The sequence below is a fragment of the Pocillopora verrucosa genome, chromosome 10 (genome assembly GCF_036669915.1).
Source record: "Pocillopora verrucosa isolate sample1 chromosome 10, ASM3666991v2, whole genome shotgun sequence".
NCBI classification, from domain to species: domain Eukaryota; kingdom Metazoa; phylum Cnidaria; class Anthozoa; order Scleractinia; family Pocilloporidae; genus Pocillopora; species Pocillopora verrucosa.
In genome coordinates this window covers 993,982-1,011,387 of record NC_089321.1, presented here as the reverse complement: position 1 = coordinate 1,011,387, position 17,406 = coordinate 993,982, and the positions used below count along the sequence as shown (strand labels likewise).

Here is a 17,406-nt window from a genome sequence, read left to right as displayed (position 1 = left end):
GAATGGTTATTGGACTACGAGCAGTCCCTCCTTTGCAACAAAGTCTGTCGCTCAAATCAAAAAAATATTTAATGAAAAGATATTGATATTAGTGGGCCGTGGGGAGCTCCGGAAGTGGGGCGCTTGCACAACGGACTTCACCGAAAGGGAGAGACAGCTTGCAGTCTAAATGCTTATGTTTGCTTTCGACAAGTTTACGTATTTAAGAATGTCTTTATTGCCAAGAGTAAGCATTTTTGAAACAAAGAAGTAAAAAGAGATTAAACAGAAAAGATATAAGAAAAACAGAAATAGAAAAATTGACCCAGTTTTCTGCCATCATAATGCTTTTGAAAAAGTGTGAAATGAGCCATCTCTCAGTGAATTGCTCGAGAACTTTTTCCTTTGTGGAACCTCTTAAAAGTTACATGCGGAAGGGCCAAGATAATACTAAATTTTACTATTTTCAAGCATTGTACAGATTGAAGGTTGCTAAAACCAATTTTATAACACAAAGGACAAACAGGATGTAGTATTAACGACTGATGAAGTTTACTGATAGACTGCTAAAGAGTCGTAATTGTAAGGATTGTTCACAATCTTTGTCGCTTTGCGACCAAGATATGCTACTCCAACCAGCGCCATGATGGAAGCTACTGTTAGCACCACTAGAACAATGTTTGTTGCACTAGGAGCCACAGACGTACCTGAAACAAGAAAATCCAATGAAAATGAAAATTATTATTTGAAGCCCTATGCTCGCTGACTGCTACTTCGAGTTCAGCATATGTGGGCGTCAACTCCCCGTCATTATTCTTCCACTCATATCATTGGGAAGAAAAAGCTGCAAGCTTTACCAGGATTGTTTAGACTTCGAGGGGGTAGTTTGTACCACAACTGAATTATCGAGAATTTTCATCTCATAAAAGTTAAAATAATGACAACGACAATGATTTCGTATGTCATCGGTAAAAAGGAGTGGGAGAGAGGACCGTAAGGTGGAATTAGGGCCTGTGTGCCTGGCGCGAAACTCGTTAATCAGACCACAGAACCAGGTCGAAATTTTCTTTTCTCTCAATAAGAATAAAACAAAGATGGAATATCTCTTTTTTACGCATTGAGTTTGTTCTTGCACCCTTTTCTGATTCCCGTACGTACTTGTCTCTTCACGAGTAGCGATAATTTTAATCGGTGCTGGTCCGGTCAGAAGTTTTTAAATCTTCTGATCTCATTGAGTGAAAGAGCTCTGATTCCGATCTCTTTTACCCACATTTCTAAAGCTTCAAATTAAAGGTATTAGCAACTTACGTTTGTTTTTTGGCTTCACATCATGGTTCATACCAATCCCTTTCGCATCGGCGAACACTTTCTTAGGCCTTGGCTCTCTCTTGCCATTTCTTTTAGCATGTTCGAGTAAGACTGGACCTATGGAGGTTAAGTCAGTAGAACCCAACACCCCTCTCTTTTGGAAACGCATAGCAGCAGCACGTTTCATGAGATGGCGTAATTCAATCTCGGCATCTGTCTTCTTTGATACCTTGGGTTGATCTTGAACCTTCTTGGTTATCGAAGGTGCTTTTACTAAGACTTTAGCTGGAGCTTTCACGGCGCTCTTCTTGCTCGCCGAGCGAACCTCTGCTTTCTTGCTGGTACCTGAGGCCACCACCTTCTTGACGCTCTTTCCGTTCGGCTGAGCTACCGGCTTCGCACGTTTTTCTGGAGTCTGAACTTTTTTAATCTTCTCAGGATGATCTTGCACCGGTGGCTTACCGAATTCTGGCAGGCATCCCTTCGCACAGCGGGACTTGTTATCGTTAACATCGCACACATGGACACGGCAATGTATAAAGACGTAATCGTGGTTGCCAAGAAACTGGAACGCTTCGAAACTGAACCGAAATTTCGTCGGGTCAGAGGAGGAATGGAATTGAACTGTAGGGTCCCTGGGACAACTGGAGAGAAAGAAAAAATTATGAGGAGACTAACTTTTCTTTCTGATCTATCCTTCCTATACTTGTCTAAAACTAAAATGCATTATATGTATCTTGAGATCAATTCTATCAATGCGGTGATGTCGAAGCAAGTTTATTATAAAACTCTTCTGTTTTTTTACCAATATTTTTTTTTTGCTAGAAAGTGCAAAATGTCTGCGAAGTCGGGTCAGTTGTATTCTTTAGGCTGCTACCATACTTAATTGACGGTGGCACAGTTTTGAAAGATCAAGTGCGATGGAGCGGTACGAAATTTGTTTATGATCTATTTGGATTGACTTTAACTTTTGTTGTCCTCTCTATGTTACAACACATGTGTTTCCTTCGGTCTTAATATTTCTACATTGTAAATAGGTTTGTTAACCTCTAGGCTTCCATACTGGAAAAAGAAATGAGAAAATTTTTCTTACCCTTCCACAATCAACGCGTGCCTGAATTTCATAGTAGCCTCGTGATCTTGCATTGGTGTCGAGCAGCAGTTAGATGCAAATATCTTTAGATCCTTCTCGCGAGTGTCCAACGATGCCTGCACGAAAACTCGCTCACGGAGATGAACTTCGATGGGGAAGTCGTCTTGTGTGTACTTCGCCGACGATGGCGCCAAAGCCCGAGATCCTTCTCCGTAACTCTTATCCTTAAATATGTCCAGACTCAAAGCGTATTCACCGCGTCCTTTAACGTACACGTGGATTTTCTGTGCAACCGGTTTGTATCCGACGGTATGGACAATTTCCAGGTCGTTGAAGTAGCAACTGAATGGAACTTTGATTTCGTTTACACCTACGTGGGTTATGACGTCCGAGTCTTCGTTAGGAGATTCGATCACCCTGTTGGTGTACACGATGAAGTTTTTGTACACGTGGGAAGTGGTTCCGCATTTTGTGATGTCTGTTGACAAGCTGTAGTGTGTGGCGTTACCATTTGCTCGACAGCTTGGGTCGATGAGACTCAGGTGCTCGTGACGCAGGTTGTGGATGAGGTTTTTGGGTAGAACGATCTCCATGTGATTTGTATCACAAGTAAGTTGAACACCAGGACCTGCAAGGATACGTACACCAAAGATAAGTACATTGTTCATATATTGTTACTATCCTTTTGGGAAAAAGGTTACCAAAAGTCAATTTCCCAGGTTGTATAATAATTCGGACACATGCAGTTGTTGATCAACAAATCCCGATTGGGGAACTATACTTTAAGGGAAAATCCAATGGTAATTTCCGTCTTTAAAACACAATGGAAATCCTCAACCTTTCATGAGCTCAGATGTGAGAACAATCTTTCTGCTTTTAAACTAAGGTGCATAAAGCATGAAAATTTAGCAGAACTGCAGCAAAAGTCGCAGTACTTGTATGCGTCTTCAAATTTTTTCATACATCCCGTTCGACTCAAAATATCGAGGACATAAAATATCTAAGACATGGGTCCTATTGACACCATCTACGTCTCTTGCGATGACATGCGTGAAAGCTCCTTTCGATAAACTGTAGGTCTTGCTAGTTGGCAAGACGTCGTTGGTTGAGTGTTTGTGTTAAATGCTTCGGGAAACTACGTACGCAGCGTACCTTTGCATTTCCGCTGATTTTTTGGATCTAATATAAGTGGAGGAGGACACTTGCACTTGTAACTTCCAGGTTTATTCACGCAGAGGTGACTGCAGAAGCCATTGGCGGTATCACATTCATTCACATCTGGTGAAAAAACGCACAGATTATCAAAATGAAAGTACTTCAAGGAGAAAGTAGAAATCGTAATCTTTTAATTAAGATACGTTTATCGCAGAGATACACCAAATTTTTTCGTTCCTTGATGAATACCACATCAAACTAATCACGCTGTTGTCACTAAAGCTGACAAAACTTGTCGAACTGGATAATTTTATACAAAGCACGGTGCCTATCGTGCTTTTAAATTTACTATTTTGAATGTTGATGCTGCGGTCAATGTTTTTTTAGGTGACTCTCGAGATGACAGGGTCGAATTGTTTTGCTTCTTCTAAGCACCTTTCAAACTTTCAAAACCAAACTAGGTCTTCACACGCTCAAGAAAATTGACTTGTATCGCGTTCACATCGCAAGCAGCCAAAAAAAACGCAAAGAAACTACGCTTCATGGAACCGGTTCTTACGCAGGAAAACGTCATTGTTTGGTGAATTACTTTTCCATCAGATTGGTCGAGAAGATGGCGCGAGTCTTAAGAACCAATTAAAAGTTGTCGTGACGCTAAAAAAAATACAAGCACCGATTACTTTGGACGCTCGATAGAAAATTTCGCCTTCAACGAATTTATAAGATATGTGAAAACTTACCATCGCATTTGACAGGATCATCACCATTTGTCCAAGAGCCGTCCAACTGGCAACGTTTATGTCCCGGACCATTTCGCTGATATCCCTTGGGACACTCAAATGAACAAACTGTATCGACGTCGCTAGGGCCACTAGTACAGGAATGATAGGTTATCACATGGGCTCCGACTTTAAGGGCCGGACACTTTTTCTCACCAGGTGCCGCAGCTGAAAATAAATTTCAAATTTTTTTCTCAAATTTCTATTTCACTATCTAAGAAGGCTAAATGTTTCCTTAGACCACACTCAAAGGGCTAAAGCTTGGAGTAAAACTCGTTAAAAATAGGAGAAATTTTTCTCCTTCAGTATTATTTCGCGACTGACTTTATTCCTTTTTTGAATTTAGTGTATGCTTCACCCTGGCTTTTACATGGTGGGAACAAATTAAAATGCAGGTGCCAAATATGGTGCAGCCATTTCCTTTACAACCATGACCGCTGTTTATTACGCGACAGCTCTTTCACTCGACTTAACCAGCTGGGAGCCTAGAACAGCTATAGATTAGTGAGTGATAAAAACTGGGCCAGAACGACTCCTTTGGTCACTTTCTCCGTTTTACTACCTCTTATTTTTGCTAGCTCTAGTTCTCTCTAGGCTATGTGTTCATGTATCCACAGACACTAAGAGGTCATTGTGTATTGTGTCAACATACAGCTGTAAAGTGGAATTCTGCAAGGAGAAGTTTGCTATTGATCATAAAATGTTTAAGCACGGGGTGTCAAAAAACCTCTGACCCCACAATATTGAATTAAAGATGCTAAATGACAAGATATAATCCCGCAAAAAAAACCTTATTTCCCTTTTGTCAAATGATAAGCATTTTCACTTCAATATCTGGCCGTTTCCTTAGAGTTTTTAGTATCTTCTTCATGAAATTATCTCAAGATGCAGTTCCCATTTTCGAGTTCGATGCTCACTCCATGTTCCGACATGAATGTGTTGAGTAGGCGGTGGAATAATAGCACTTTGTAAACAATTATTTCTCAGCTTATAACTGAAATCGTAAATCGTTTCAAAAAGTCCAAGGCTCAAGCGACATGAGACTCCAATGCCGCTAGTAATAATAGATATCTACAATGAAAGCTAATGCTAGTGTAAGAAAATCTTAATTTATGTTCAATTGCAGTTAAAGGTTTTGATTAACAGGCAAACTAAATGGGCTGAAGTAGGAAAGTTATTAAAAGTTAATGCATCGGGGGAATGTAAGAAATTAAGTCGTAATTTTGCTCGTAAATCTTTGCGCGAATTTGTTTTAATATTTATCTACCTAGCCATAGAAAAGTTGGGAAAATATATCATTGCAACGAGTCAATGTTTTCCGTAACATGGCCTAATGAATTTTTATGAAGTAAAAAAATATTTTTGGCGAACTGAATCGATTTTGAATCGTTAGAGTCTACATATCTGCTCTTAGCTACGGTGCACATGAAGGGATGAAAATTATAAGCTAGCTTGTACATAACAGATTTGTTTCCAGAAATGTGATCAATTATAAAGTTTATTGCATAGGGAATGTTTCATGTGTTTCATGTCATTAAAATTTATAGTGTGCTTTTCCTTTTTTTTTCTTATGACACTTTAAACGAAGTTTATCATTTCAGTGGATTTCAAATTTGTTTGCTGATAAAAACCGCACCTGAAGGAAAGTCGTCATTTCTAGCAGTTTCATTCAAAAATATTTCGCGCAAAGAGACTTGCATGCTTCAGAACGAAAATACAGAAAAATATATCATGTCAAAGCTACATATTTCAGTAACTGAGTAAACATTTTCGGAAACCGGCAAGGTGAACTGTGACAACTTATTCTAGATGAGCATATAAGAAGTCTTGCCATTGTAGCTATATCTCAGATTTATCAAACTATTTCAGATTCAAGAGAGTCACAACTTATGTTCTTTTATCATTAAACTAGGCTTTGTACTTTGCAGGTACATGAGAATTTATACTGCATAATTAAAACTGTAAGAGTACACGTTCACATATTGACGAAACTAGAGGATTGCATTGAAAAAATCATAGAAATAAAGTCAGTTAACCTTTTTGAAGAGATGAAAAAGAACGAGCTGCAACAATAGAGTTATTTTTTTCTGGCTGTAATTTTTTGGGTTATATTTAAGCGACGTTTGTTACCACAGTTTAAATACCCGTTAAAAGACCCAAGTTCCTAGGAAGGTTCTAAACTTTCTTATTTAACTTGTTGTAAATTATGCTTTGATGCTAGTAGTCCACAGATGGCTTTTATAGAATTGCCTCAGCGAAAAAAACTTTTCTTGAATTGCAAAAGAAAGTTCATTCATAAACTCGCATTAACATCGGAAATGATATACGATGTTTTGACTAACGATTGCTTCTCAAATCGTAGATTAATCTGTAAAACTGGAAGAATATTCCACTTACGTATTTTAGCTGTAACATCGTCCAACAATGCAAGACATATTAGTAGTAGGTAACGGTACATTTTTGCTAGATTGGTAGAGGGAAAGGTTTTTCTTTCCCACACCCAGCAAAACCTAACTAAAGTCAACAAAATTTTGGACTTAAAAAGAATTTCAAGACGAGATTACAATGAGCTCTAAATTAACATAACAATCGCCTCCCACGAAACACTAAAAAACAAGATAGGTAAGGAGCCGAAATTTCTGTAAGCTTAAATTGTTTAGGTACAATAAACAAACTAAAAGAGGTACACGCCATGGCAGTGTAAACACATTTAAATCCCGGGATAATAAAAATTCCTCGGAAGGCAAGTTAATCGACGAGCAAATGCTTAAGGAATCACGATGGATTTTTTGAAAAAACCCTATTGCGTCCTTATCTGCCTTGAGAAATTCTTGCTTATGTAGAGAAACCCATCACAAAGAATCGAATTTTTTTCATGGAAATAAAGAAAGCTATAATGGAGGTTTTTTTTTATGGGAAATGTTTTGCTCGCAGTGTTTGCTCAAATAAAGCCTTTGAATTATTCTGGGTTTAAAAACCACGTAAAAGATTGCATTTAAGGAATTGATGGATTTAAGTGAATAGCTAATAAATTGACACGGAATTTAAAAGGGCGCAATCCGCCTTGCCTGTTTTTAATTTTAATAATGATGATCTAGATTTAAAACAGAGATAGAAGATTGAGTTACATTAACGTCACCACAAATCCGGATTGCACGGCTGGGGTCCAGTGTCGTCACTTTCGTTTTTGCCGTGGCAAGCATGGTGGTGAGAATGGATACCAGCCTGAGTTCATGTAAGCCCGACGAATTGCTAAGGTGAAATGGTACCGTAGTTAGTCTTTTCATTCAAATAAACTGGGATTATGTGCGGCTGTGATGTGTTATTGGCCTATCCGAGGCTTTTTTTTCCTTTCAGGCCTTCATCTCAGTGTCCCGATGAGATTGGAAGGTTAGGCTTCCACCTGATCTAGAAGCCTTGCTACATGAGCAGTATCTACTGTAATTTTCCGCAGATTTCACTACACTGCATATTACAGAGTTACTGCAGTCAGAGAGAAATTAAAACTTGATTTTATTGCCTGCATCAATTGCTGCAGCAATAAATTTTGGAAGACAAGTTATAGGAAATTCTGGGAGCTATCTGGCTCAAAGGGGTCCTTAATTCTGAAAGCTAATTCGTAGAATCGCTTTATAATTAAGGACCAAATCTCACCCACTTTGTTCTAGCTGTTGGTGCACAATTTCGGGACACATGTTCATTAAGACCGAAAAAAATATTTCCTATCCTTTATGTCTGTTCTGTTTAATAAAGGGCATTTGTATTCAAATATTTCTCAGCTCTTCTGTACGAAAGTTAAAAATTTTTCCGCGGCGTGTTTTTGTTATTTGATTCAGACTGTTCGTAAGGAGGTTTCGGTACTTGAAAATGAAAGAAATACTCATGATTCGATATTGTATTTAAAACAAAACAAAACAAAGTAAACAAAATTGACAGTAGTTAACTTTCGAAGTTATTTTATTCTCTTTGCTCTACAGAATCATTTATTAATCTACCTTAAGTAACATTAGCACATTCTAAAAGGAATATACCTCTAAGGAGCTATGGATTCAAAATCAACTTTGATCTAAAAATTGCTGCTTAACTATTTTTTAACAAAAGTAACTTTCATTTAAAGAAAATGGTTTGATATTTAGCATATAAAAAATAGAACTTACATAAAAGAAACCGCCATAAAGATTAAAAAGGAATTTGTTATTCGTATTTAATGTTTAGGATTTCCTTTCCGCAATAAGGAACGAAGTAAAAGAGTTTTTCAAAAGAATGAACAGAAAAACGCTTGTTCTGCTTTTTGTTTTACTATTTGTTAAGGAAAGGCAGCATTTAGATTATCAAACTTCAAGTTGGTTGTTTTTTGCATAAAAACTTTTAGAGTTTTCTTTTTTTCTTTTACTTTTACATTCAGTTACGAATATATTTAGAAAATAAACAGGATGGCTTTCAAGGAAAAGATCCTCTTTTCAGCTGACACGGGTTGCGTAATACACACAACTTGAACCTTCTGGAGAGCAATTTCGAGAAAAAAGTACGTAAAAGGTCCCATTGTTCAAAACCGATCGACCACCTTGTAATTGCGGCCGCGTTTCATCACGCGTGTGACGTGGATGACACCCACGAGAGCGAGGACACTTGCTGCAGCAATTACAATCATTAGACCGTTTGTCACGCGTGAGTTCCACCCTGAAATGCAAAAACACGTAGTTAATGATCATGCTGTTATTGCCACTTTGAATTAAAGGCCATTAAATCTCGCCTTTTTCCCCGAGGATTCAAACAGCAAACTGGCAGGGTATAAGAAGCTGAGCCGCCGAAAGTGAGTTTTTAGCCTACTGGTCACTCTGCGCAATGATACGCGTGTAAATGACCACTAGATCAGAGATTTTATCACGGACGTTAACCCTAGAATTTCATCTCGCGTCTCACTGTTAATTTTCGCTGTTAATTGGGGACTACACTCCTCTGTTCAAGTGTCTCGTATTACGAGGTGTAACTGAGGACAAGGAAAATTTAAAAAAACCGGCGAAGTCAATGACAACAGCGTTAACAAAGCTTTAATTGCAGCAGTTCTTAACACTTGCCTTTCTTTTCTTCGTCTTTTCCTTGTTCATCTTCCTCCAACTTAGACTGATCCCGTCGAGGTCCTTTCAGATCAATCACAGGTTCATCGTTTAAACTTTCCTCGTTTAAAGAAAAGGGCCCCTTTGAGATTAAATAGTTGGGGTCCTTATAGTCTAGGGCTCGCTTGGCTCGGTGCTCCGCTTCCTCTTCCTTTTTCAGCTTCTCCATGACGTCCCATGGCGGATTCACGTGCAGGCCTGGGACACACCCTTTGGAACAGCGTGAGTCGGAATCATTTGCTCTACAAACCACCACACTGCAGTGGAGGTATACGAAGGGGAAATCACCCACAAACTTGAAGGCTTCGACGCTGAAGCGTTTTTTCTGTCGAGAAGGTGAATCTTCCATCTTTACTGTATCATCGACCGGGCACCTGGGGTAGTAAGATTGGATTAGAACGTGGCACAGATTAGGACTGAAATAAACGGCAAATAATTACATCGTCTCCTGAGAGCATCAAATGAAGAAAAAGTGAAGAAACAAAAGAGTTAGACGCCATGAAAGCTACAGAGATGGCGAAGCGCGGTTTACTAGAATACTTTGTCAGCGATAAAAGAATTTAAAGGGGAAACGACGAAACGAAAATATCGATCATTAACTGAATGGCGGTCGAACGGGTTAGATACCTCAATAAAAAAAGGAAAAAAAGTAATTATCGTTGATTTGCAATACTTCTCAGATAAATATTTCAATGAATTATAATAACTAAGAAATGCCGCCGAATGAATACATTACTGAATGAGACTTATGCTCAACAGATACTGACGAAAATGTAATAGAGCACGGAACAAGCAACGGAAATTTTATTCTTTTATTCATTTTTTATTCATTTGATGTTTGAGCTGTTGTCAAACTGAACCTACCCTTCGTGAATAAGTTCATGCCTGAACCTGTCCACTTTTTCGTGGTCAGCGGTAGGTGTGGAACAGCAATTTCCCGCCATAATCTCGAGACTTTGGTCCAAAGTAGCAATGGACAATTCAAAGTACAATCGCTCACGGAATGGTACCTCCACTGGAAAGTCACTCCACGAATGAACGTCTTGGTAATCTTCGCCATGGTAGAAATCCATGCGGATTGAAAAACGGCCATACCTGTGGAAAGGGAAGTTAACCAATTAATTTTGGGACTGAAAGATAATACTTTTGCTGATTTTAACCCTCTGTTAAAACTCTCTCTAATGAATTTGGTGTTAAATCAAAATGGCACCTTCCAGCTGATAGAGTTCTCGATTTTTTTTATCATCTCCCTGGTTATTAACGTATTGAAATTAGAAGGAAAAATTATACATAACCATTTATTGGAATCAAATGTTTAAGGAAGGAAATACTACTTCTATAGAATATTATCTTTGCTTTTTCAAAAATGCAGTGCAGCAGGATGCAGAAGTTTGGATCGCTCATTCTCTGGTCAGAGAAGAAAGAAAGTGCGAAATCGGCAGTGTACCCGAGAAACCGTTTCTACTTTTCTGTTAACTATCTTGCATAGCAACGAAAAAATCATTACATCTGCTTTGATACTTCTCTCGTGGCCTCACCCTTCTTCCTCGATGTATAGCTGCTTTACCACTGGTTTGATTCCAACCGCTGAGGTGATACCGTTGTTCAAGTAATAACAGCAGAATGGGATGTCAAATTCATCCTCTCCAACCCGCGTAATGATGCTTCCAGGAGCAGCCTTCTTCTCCACGATTTTGTTGCTATAGACGATGAAGTCCATAGTACTGCGTCTCTTGGTGCCACACTTGTCCAATCCAGTCTTGAAGATGTAATGTGTGGGTGTCTCAATTACGGGACATGATGGGTCCAGGAGGCTAAGGAAGTCTCCTTGCAGGTCGCGCAAAGCTGTTTTAGGGACCGTGACCTCGATAGCATGTGTGCTGCAGTTTAGGAGCAGACCAGGAGCTGGAAAACAACAAAAGTTTGTGATAAGAATATAACTGTTCTGGATAGTCTTGTACAGAGCACTTGCATCCAGGGCCACCTTACGTTGCACACTTTATTGGTGGTAAAACAGTTTGCCTGATTTGCCTGGTGATATTTGTACCTGGTAACAGCCCACTTTCAGCCAACCCATTTTCTCTTCGACTCAGTGGCCCGGTTAAGTCACCAATTAAAATTGACAACTCATCAAATGAATTTGCGTGATAACCTCTTTGAGCGATATTTCCAGTTAAATTCCTTCTCTGTTAATTACGAGCTTTCCAAATCGAGATATCTCCACATTACACGCTATGGTTAACCATGAAAGCCTGGCAGATTCCCTATTTTTCTCTTGTCATCAGGCAAGTCTAGTCTGTAAACATAAAAAGGTCTTCTATTCATGAGTTGGTCTATCGGTATCTTAATTAGAATAGTATATTATTCTTTGGGTGTTTTGTACTGTCACTCAGAGCCCACGATCTTAGGTCCGAGCTTTCTCAAGCTTTTGTGGTCATCACAACTAAATAGGCAGGTTTCCTGGTATCTGTATTCCCTACTCAGGGATACCAATACCCAAGGTGTGGCAGAGCGGTGTAGAGCATGGATTGGTTTGAACAGTCACCGGAGGGTGTGTCGACAGGGTCAACCTTCCCATTGATCTTCGAAGAACTTGACATCATTATCACATCACGATCACTCACTGCTCCCCGTCAAAGGGACCCTTCAGTGGAAATTTAAAGAGTTCTCAAAGAACAACTTGACACCAAAGGGAACACTCAGGCAACATTGTAACAACAGCTCTTAATCACTCACCTCTACAATTGAGTTTATCATCAGATAGAACCAGCGGATGAGGGCAGGTGCAGTGGAAACTACCCACATCATTCACACATTCATGACTGCAGCCTCCTTTATCGTATTCACATTCATTAATATCTAAAATTAAGTAAATAATTGATAAATGAATAGGTACAAATTTCTACCAAATGAATCAAGACATTTATATCAATGTTTGCTCTTATAAATTAGAAATATGACGTTTAAATTTTTTTCCCCCAGTTTTGATAGTATATAAACCATCTTCAGATAATAACTAAAGACAACGCCGACTTACTTCTTCATAAAGTCACCACAGCACCTTACCTCCACAACGGATGGAACCAGTGGGTGGAGTCCAGATCCCCTCATTTCCACACTGCTGAAATGGGGGTGCCATTAATTTCATGCCGTTCGGACATGCCAAGTCACAAACGGTTCCGCGAGGGCTTGGCGCTTTTGTGCAACTCTCTTGCACAATTACACCTTGGCCAACCACGAGAGGACTACAGGAGCTACCTTCAGGAGAAAAACGTGGTGGAAATAACGGTTAGTTACTCAGTCAGCACGTTGAACACGCAGATATGACAAAAATAAAAAACAAAAAACTTTGATGAAGGCTTCCTAAATATTCAAAGTTCAAATTTTCTTTAAGCACCGCAGTTTCCGTTTACTTGTTGTTTCCGATACTTCCGGTATATAAAATCAATATTTTGTTCAGTTTTTAAGAATTTCCTTTCGTTTCTCCTTTTTTCATAGCTTCCGTTGCGCATCCTTGTACTGAACACATCTCGTCATGACGTAGTCAGATGGATGATTATAATTTAATTTTTTGAATCCAGTTACGGGTAATGTTCAATCGCGACTGGTTACTCTCGGATAGCGACTTCACGCATCACTACTTTTTGAATACCTACACGTCATTACTTCGAGTTAATAATGAGTTTAGTGTCAACAGAAGGATATGATTTTTTACGGTCGATTTAAACTCTTTTAACTAACAACACTGAAATGCAAACTAAACATCCCACGTAAGATTAAATTTTGCCAGTAGAAATTAAAGCACTTGTTTCAATCAGTTTTTCATATTTGAAGATTAAAGGTTTCCCGAAAGAAACCCGAAATTGTCGAACAAAAGATGCAGTCTTTCACTGATGTGTGATTTCTCTCGGCTCTGCGATAGAACTCCAAAATTTATCAGTGAAAAATCAGTCTTCATACAAGTTTGTTTTCCAATTTAATAAAATTTTTCTGGCTTGCATAAGACTTGATGTATTAACTACTACTAGCCAGGTTAGCGAAAAACCTTATTAGAAATTGTGCTTCGAGTTACTATCAGATATGTATGACAACCACATCTTTCTTATTAGTTATTTCGGCAGAATTGAATATGAATGTCTCGATCAGCAATAGAACTGTTTGGTTTCCAATTTTTTTAGCTTTTTTTTGTGGGAAGGTACCATCCGTTCGTGTGAGCTGACCTCATACCGACCAGAGCTGTCTTGTAGGCTGTTTTAGTTTTAGTAACTCAGTTATTGGCAAATTAATGCTCAATTGTATTTCTTTGAATCTATGAAGAGGGAGATGGCCTGATACAACAAAATCTGAAAATAACTCAACTAAGAACTATGGCTCAAATATACTTATATACCGAAGAAGATATCAAGACCATATTAAAATGCAATTTATACATCTTTTCAAAATCAGAAAAAGTATTTATAATTTTTTTACAACTACTTTCAAACAAGATGATAATTTGTGCAGGAAACTCTCTAAACTGAGTGCAGCTTTGAGATGAAGTCAGTTTATGATTAATGCTTCTGCTCATATGTTTGTAAAACTAAATTTCAAATTTCCGTGTGCACGCAAGTTCATGGCACGTTACTTTCCAAGGCGTTTTCAACTAAACTTACAAGCGAAGTTTATCGTTCTGCACGTCTACGAAGGTATACAATATAGAAATTTATTTACCTGGCTGGCCGACGTCAGGAACACCATTACTAAGGATAACGTCTGCTGCAGAAAAGAAAACAAGAGAAGCGAGGACAAGTGAAAGTCTCATGACTGAATTGAAAGGAAAACCCAGACCGTCTTTCTCTGCAATCTTCTTGGTGTGCAAACAAGGTCCTGTAAGAAATATTGCAGTAGAAGAGATTTAACTTGGAGTGATTAACATCACAAAGCCTCCTACACACAAAAGTGAAAAACAAACTAAGGGATTGGCAATAATTGACACATTCCACGGCGATCTTATTGTGCAAAGAGATGGAAAATTCCGCCAACTGTGCTTTATGCTTTGATGTCAGCCTGAGTAAACATCGTTCTTAAATAGAAGATTCCTGTGAAACTAACTTACAGCACTGTATCTGAACTGGACTATGGAGACCAAAGACTAAATTCTCAATTCGCTTTCGATGGATTGTTGAGCACGTGGCTGTCATGGAGACTAAAGCAGCCAGAAGACGAAAAGGGCGAGTTGTGGTTATAAACATCCTAAAGGGGATTTAAACTAGGCGTTATTCCTAAAAAGGTGGCTGAATTTTTCAAAATATATATAAAAAATGGGAAAATAGAACCACTGAGTGAAATTTCTAACAAACAGAAACTGGTCATACTTCACATTGCTTTAACTCTGAATGGCCGCCATGGACGTCGTAACACGTGTACGTGAAACAGAAATGCCAATCCGCTGGTCTATATCTAAGTGTTGCTTTACATCATCAGCTGATTAGAGGACCCCCCCAAAAAATGTAGTTAACAGAGGAAAGGCGAAGAGAACTTCAAACTCTCCCTAAATTTGTTTTCTGATAGAATACTCGTGTGCTTGCATGAGGAATGACTTCCTTGTTGCTGTGGTACTGCGCGACTGTCTGCTGTTTGAACTTAAAAAAAAAAAACAAGTCCCGTATTGTATTAATAATCGAAAAATCTTGACTGTAAATAATTTATCAGCAGAAGATTACTGCTCAGAGCCTAGGCAGCTCCCAATTGTCTTACGTATAAAATTATTTATTCAAGAAGTATCATTGTGTTTTAAGTCAAAAATGGGGAGGGGGACAAGGGGGCGGGAGCCCGGGAGAACAGGAGGCGGGAGAGGGCAGGAAGGGGGAGAACAGGGGGCAGGAAGCGGGATCTATGTGAGGGTGGGAAGCGGGAGCAAAAATGAAGAAGGTGATAGTTTGTTGTTTATTACTGGGTATTATTCAGTCAACAACACTTATCTAGAAAAATTTTCAAATTTCCGTTTAACATCCACCAATGCTTAAAAGAAAATTTTGGAAGCAAGAAAATGTAAATTTAAATTTTTGCTTCACTAGTACTTAAACTGAACGCTCAAAATGCAGAAAATTCAACAATTGATGTGCAGCGATTTAAATCATCATATGGAGTCAGCTTTTTTATTCACTCACAACTCGTTACGACCAATTACTTACGTCAAAAAGAGAAAGGAAGCACGGATAGAGGAGAAGCAAACTCTAAACGTTACGTCTGGCTCTTGATTTTTTGATTTGATTCTGAAATGGCATTCCTAAATGCATGGAAAAGCCTATATTAAATTGCAATAACTATAACATTACACAGTGGAATGAGACCTTCGTCTCTACAACGAGATGTCAGAAGCGATGGTCAAACTAGGTTGGCGAAACTTAGTTTAAGAAAACTGACCTGTAATAACTTTCGTCGGGTCCCAATGATCCCCAGCCAAAAGAAAGGCCAGAAAATGAACAAGAATGTTAAGTTTTGGCACAATTTGAAAGTTAAACCCGGGTTTCTGATCCTCTTGATTAACCTGAAGATGGAAGCAACATAATGAAGGGCGGGAGTCGGGAGGCAAAGGGGCACAAAAGTACGGGAGGCGGGAGAACGTGGTAGGGGAAACGGGAGACTCTGACTCCTGTCCCATCCCCCCCCCCCCCCCCACACAAAAATTTGCGCCGATCAAAAATTTCCTGGTGCGTTGCCTGGTGCGTTGTAAAGGATGCAGTTTAGTCGGCTGCGTGCTTCTCCAGCCTGGGTGAAGTGAAAAGTACCTTGTCGGATTGGCTGAAGCTTTTTTATTGGATAATACAACAGCTACAATAGGAATAAAGTCAAATGTGTTCCATTCTTCAGATTGTGCTATAAATTCACCGAGAAATTCTACTGGTGCTCAAAGACTACTACTTCACGTTTTGCACGAGAACCTTTATATTCCAGGTCAAAAGCACTTAAAGTTACTCATCTCACCCTTCATGACCTTTTCAAAATGGCTACCTGCACTTTTTGTGGCTTTATCAGTCTTAATAATTAACAGCACTTCTCAAGTTGAGAAGTGTGTGGCTGGTCGTAAAGACATGTTACAACAATTTTTCACCGAGAATGTTCCGAGCGGTTCTGTCGCTCATTAAAGCACTCGCTTGGCACCTTTAAAATTGAGGTGATTTAAAGCTCACCTTTAAAGCTGAAGTGATTCTTCGTGCGGGCTGAATCAATCTTCGAGAAAGATGAAGGTGATGGGATCATCAAGACATTAATAAAACATCTAAAAGTAACAGACTGAAAATGTTCCAATTGTGTTGTGAAGGAGTGGGCATGCAAATCAGATTACCGGGCCAAATGTTTTCAAGCATCAGATTCACCTCACCTACTTTTTTGTTCCTGTTCCTTTAAGATACTGAGCCAACCACTGGAACGAAAGTACCCTTTTTTTTCTGTACGTGGAAGTACAGTGAACCATTAGTGAACCACTAGTGAACCACTAGTGGACCACTAGGGAACCACTGTGCGAAAAAAAACGTTCGTTTCCTGAAATAGTAACCGAAATTGAAATATGCCATTTTTTTAAATGTTTAAAAGCGAGGTAGAGTATTGTCTATGTTCAGTGTTTGTATGAAACATCGGAAATATAAATTAACTTTAAAGTCAAGTCGCTGATTTAAACGGTTTCAATCAGCAATGATTCATATGTTGTCCGGTATTGTTGTCATATATCTAGGTAAAAGCCTGTGGATATGGCCACATGTTTATGCACTTTTAGGAGAGACTCTCACAAAATTGAAGAGTAGTGTTCCTCCTTTAATTTTTTCCACACGCTAACTAGTTCGTTGAGGACTTTAACAGACAGCCAACCGTCACCTTCTTCAAAGGAGTGTTCTTCTGTCATCTTTTGGACAGACACCCAAAGTGCTTCCTCTGTCAGCTTTGCGACGGGGGGAACACGCTTATTTCTGACTCTTTTTAGTGACTTCACGGCATC

The 17,406-nt window shown here is 39.0% G+C and overlaps 1 protein-coding gene across 1 annotated transcript; it reads right to left on the bottom strand.

Annotated features, from left to right (window-relative positions):
• Nucleotides 1-193: 193 nt before the first annotated feature.
• On the bottom strand, nt 194-14,324 carry LOC131800067 (uncharacterized). Its single transcript, XM_066173507.1, has 13 exons — nt 14,142-14,324; nt 12,498-12,689; nt 12,168-12,290; nt 10,970-11,336; nt 10,296-10,526; nt 9,393-9,805; nt 8,863-8,994; nt 6,712-6,873; nt 4,276-4,482; nt 3,533-3,658; nt 2,381-3,008; nt 1,288-1,931; nt 194-686 (listed from the first exon to the last, which is right to left on the bottom strand). Exons 1-13 carry the CDS (start codon nt 14,230-14,232, stop codon nt 532-534), a joined length of 3,471 nt encoding a protein of 1,156 aa, XP_066029604.1. The 5' UTR covers nt 14,233-14,324; the 3' UTR covers nt 194-531.
• Between the last annotated feature and the right edge of the window lie 3,082 nt (nt 14,325-17,406).

Bases quoted from the DNA above. Each gene is read 5' to 3' on its own strand.
- LOC131800067 (XM_066173507.1), bottom strand. From the start codon at position 14,232: ATGAGACTTTCACTTGTCCTCGCTTCTCTTGTTTTCTTTTCTGCAGCA. The intron at 6,874-8,862 runs GAACAATGGGAC...GCTCATTGTAAT, and splicing joins CAAGGTGGTCGATCGGTTTT to CTCGTCTTGAAATTCTTTTT. The intron at 3,659-4,275 runs GTAAGTTTTCAC...TTTTTTCACCAG, and splicing joins TGATCCTGTCAAATGCGATG to ATGTGAATGAATGTGATACC.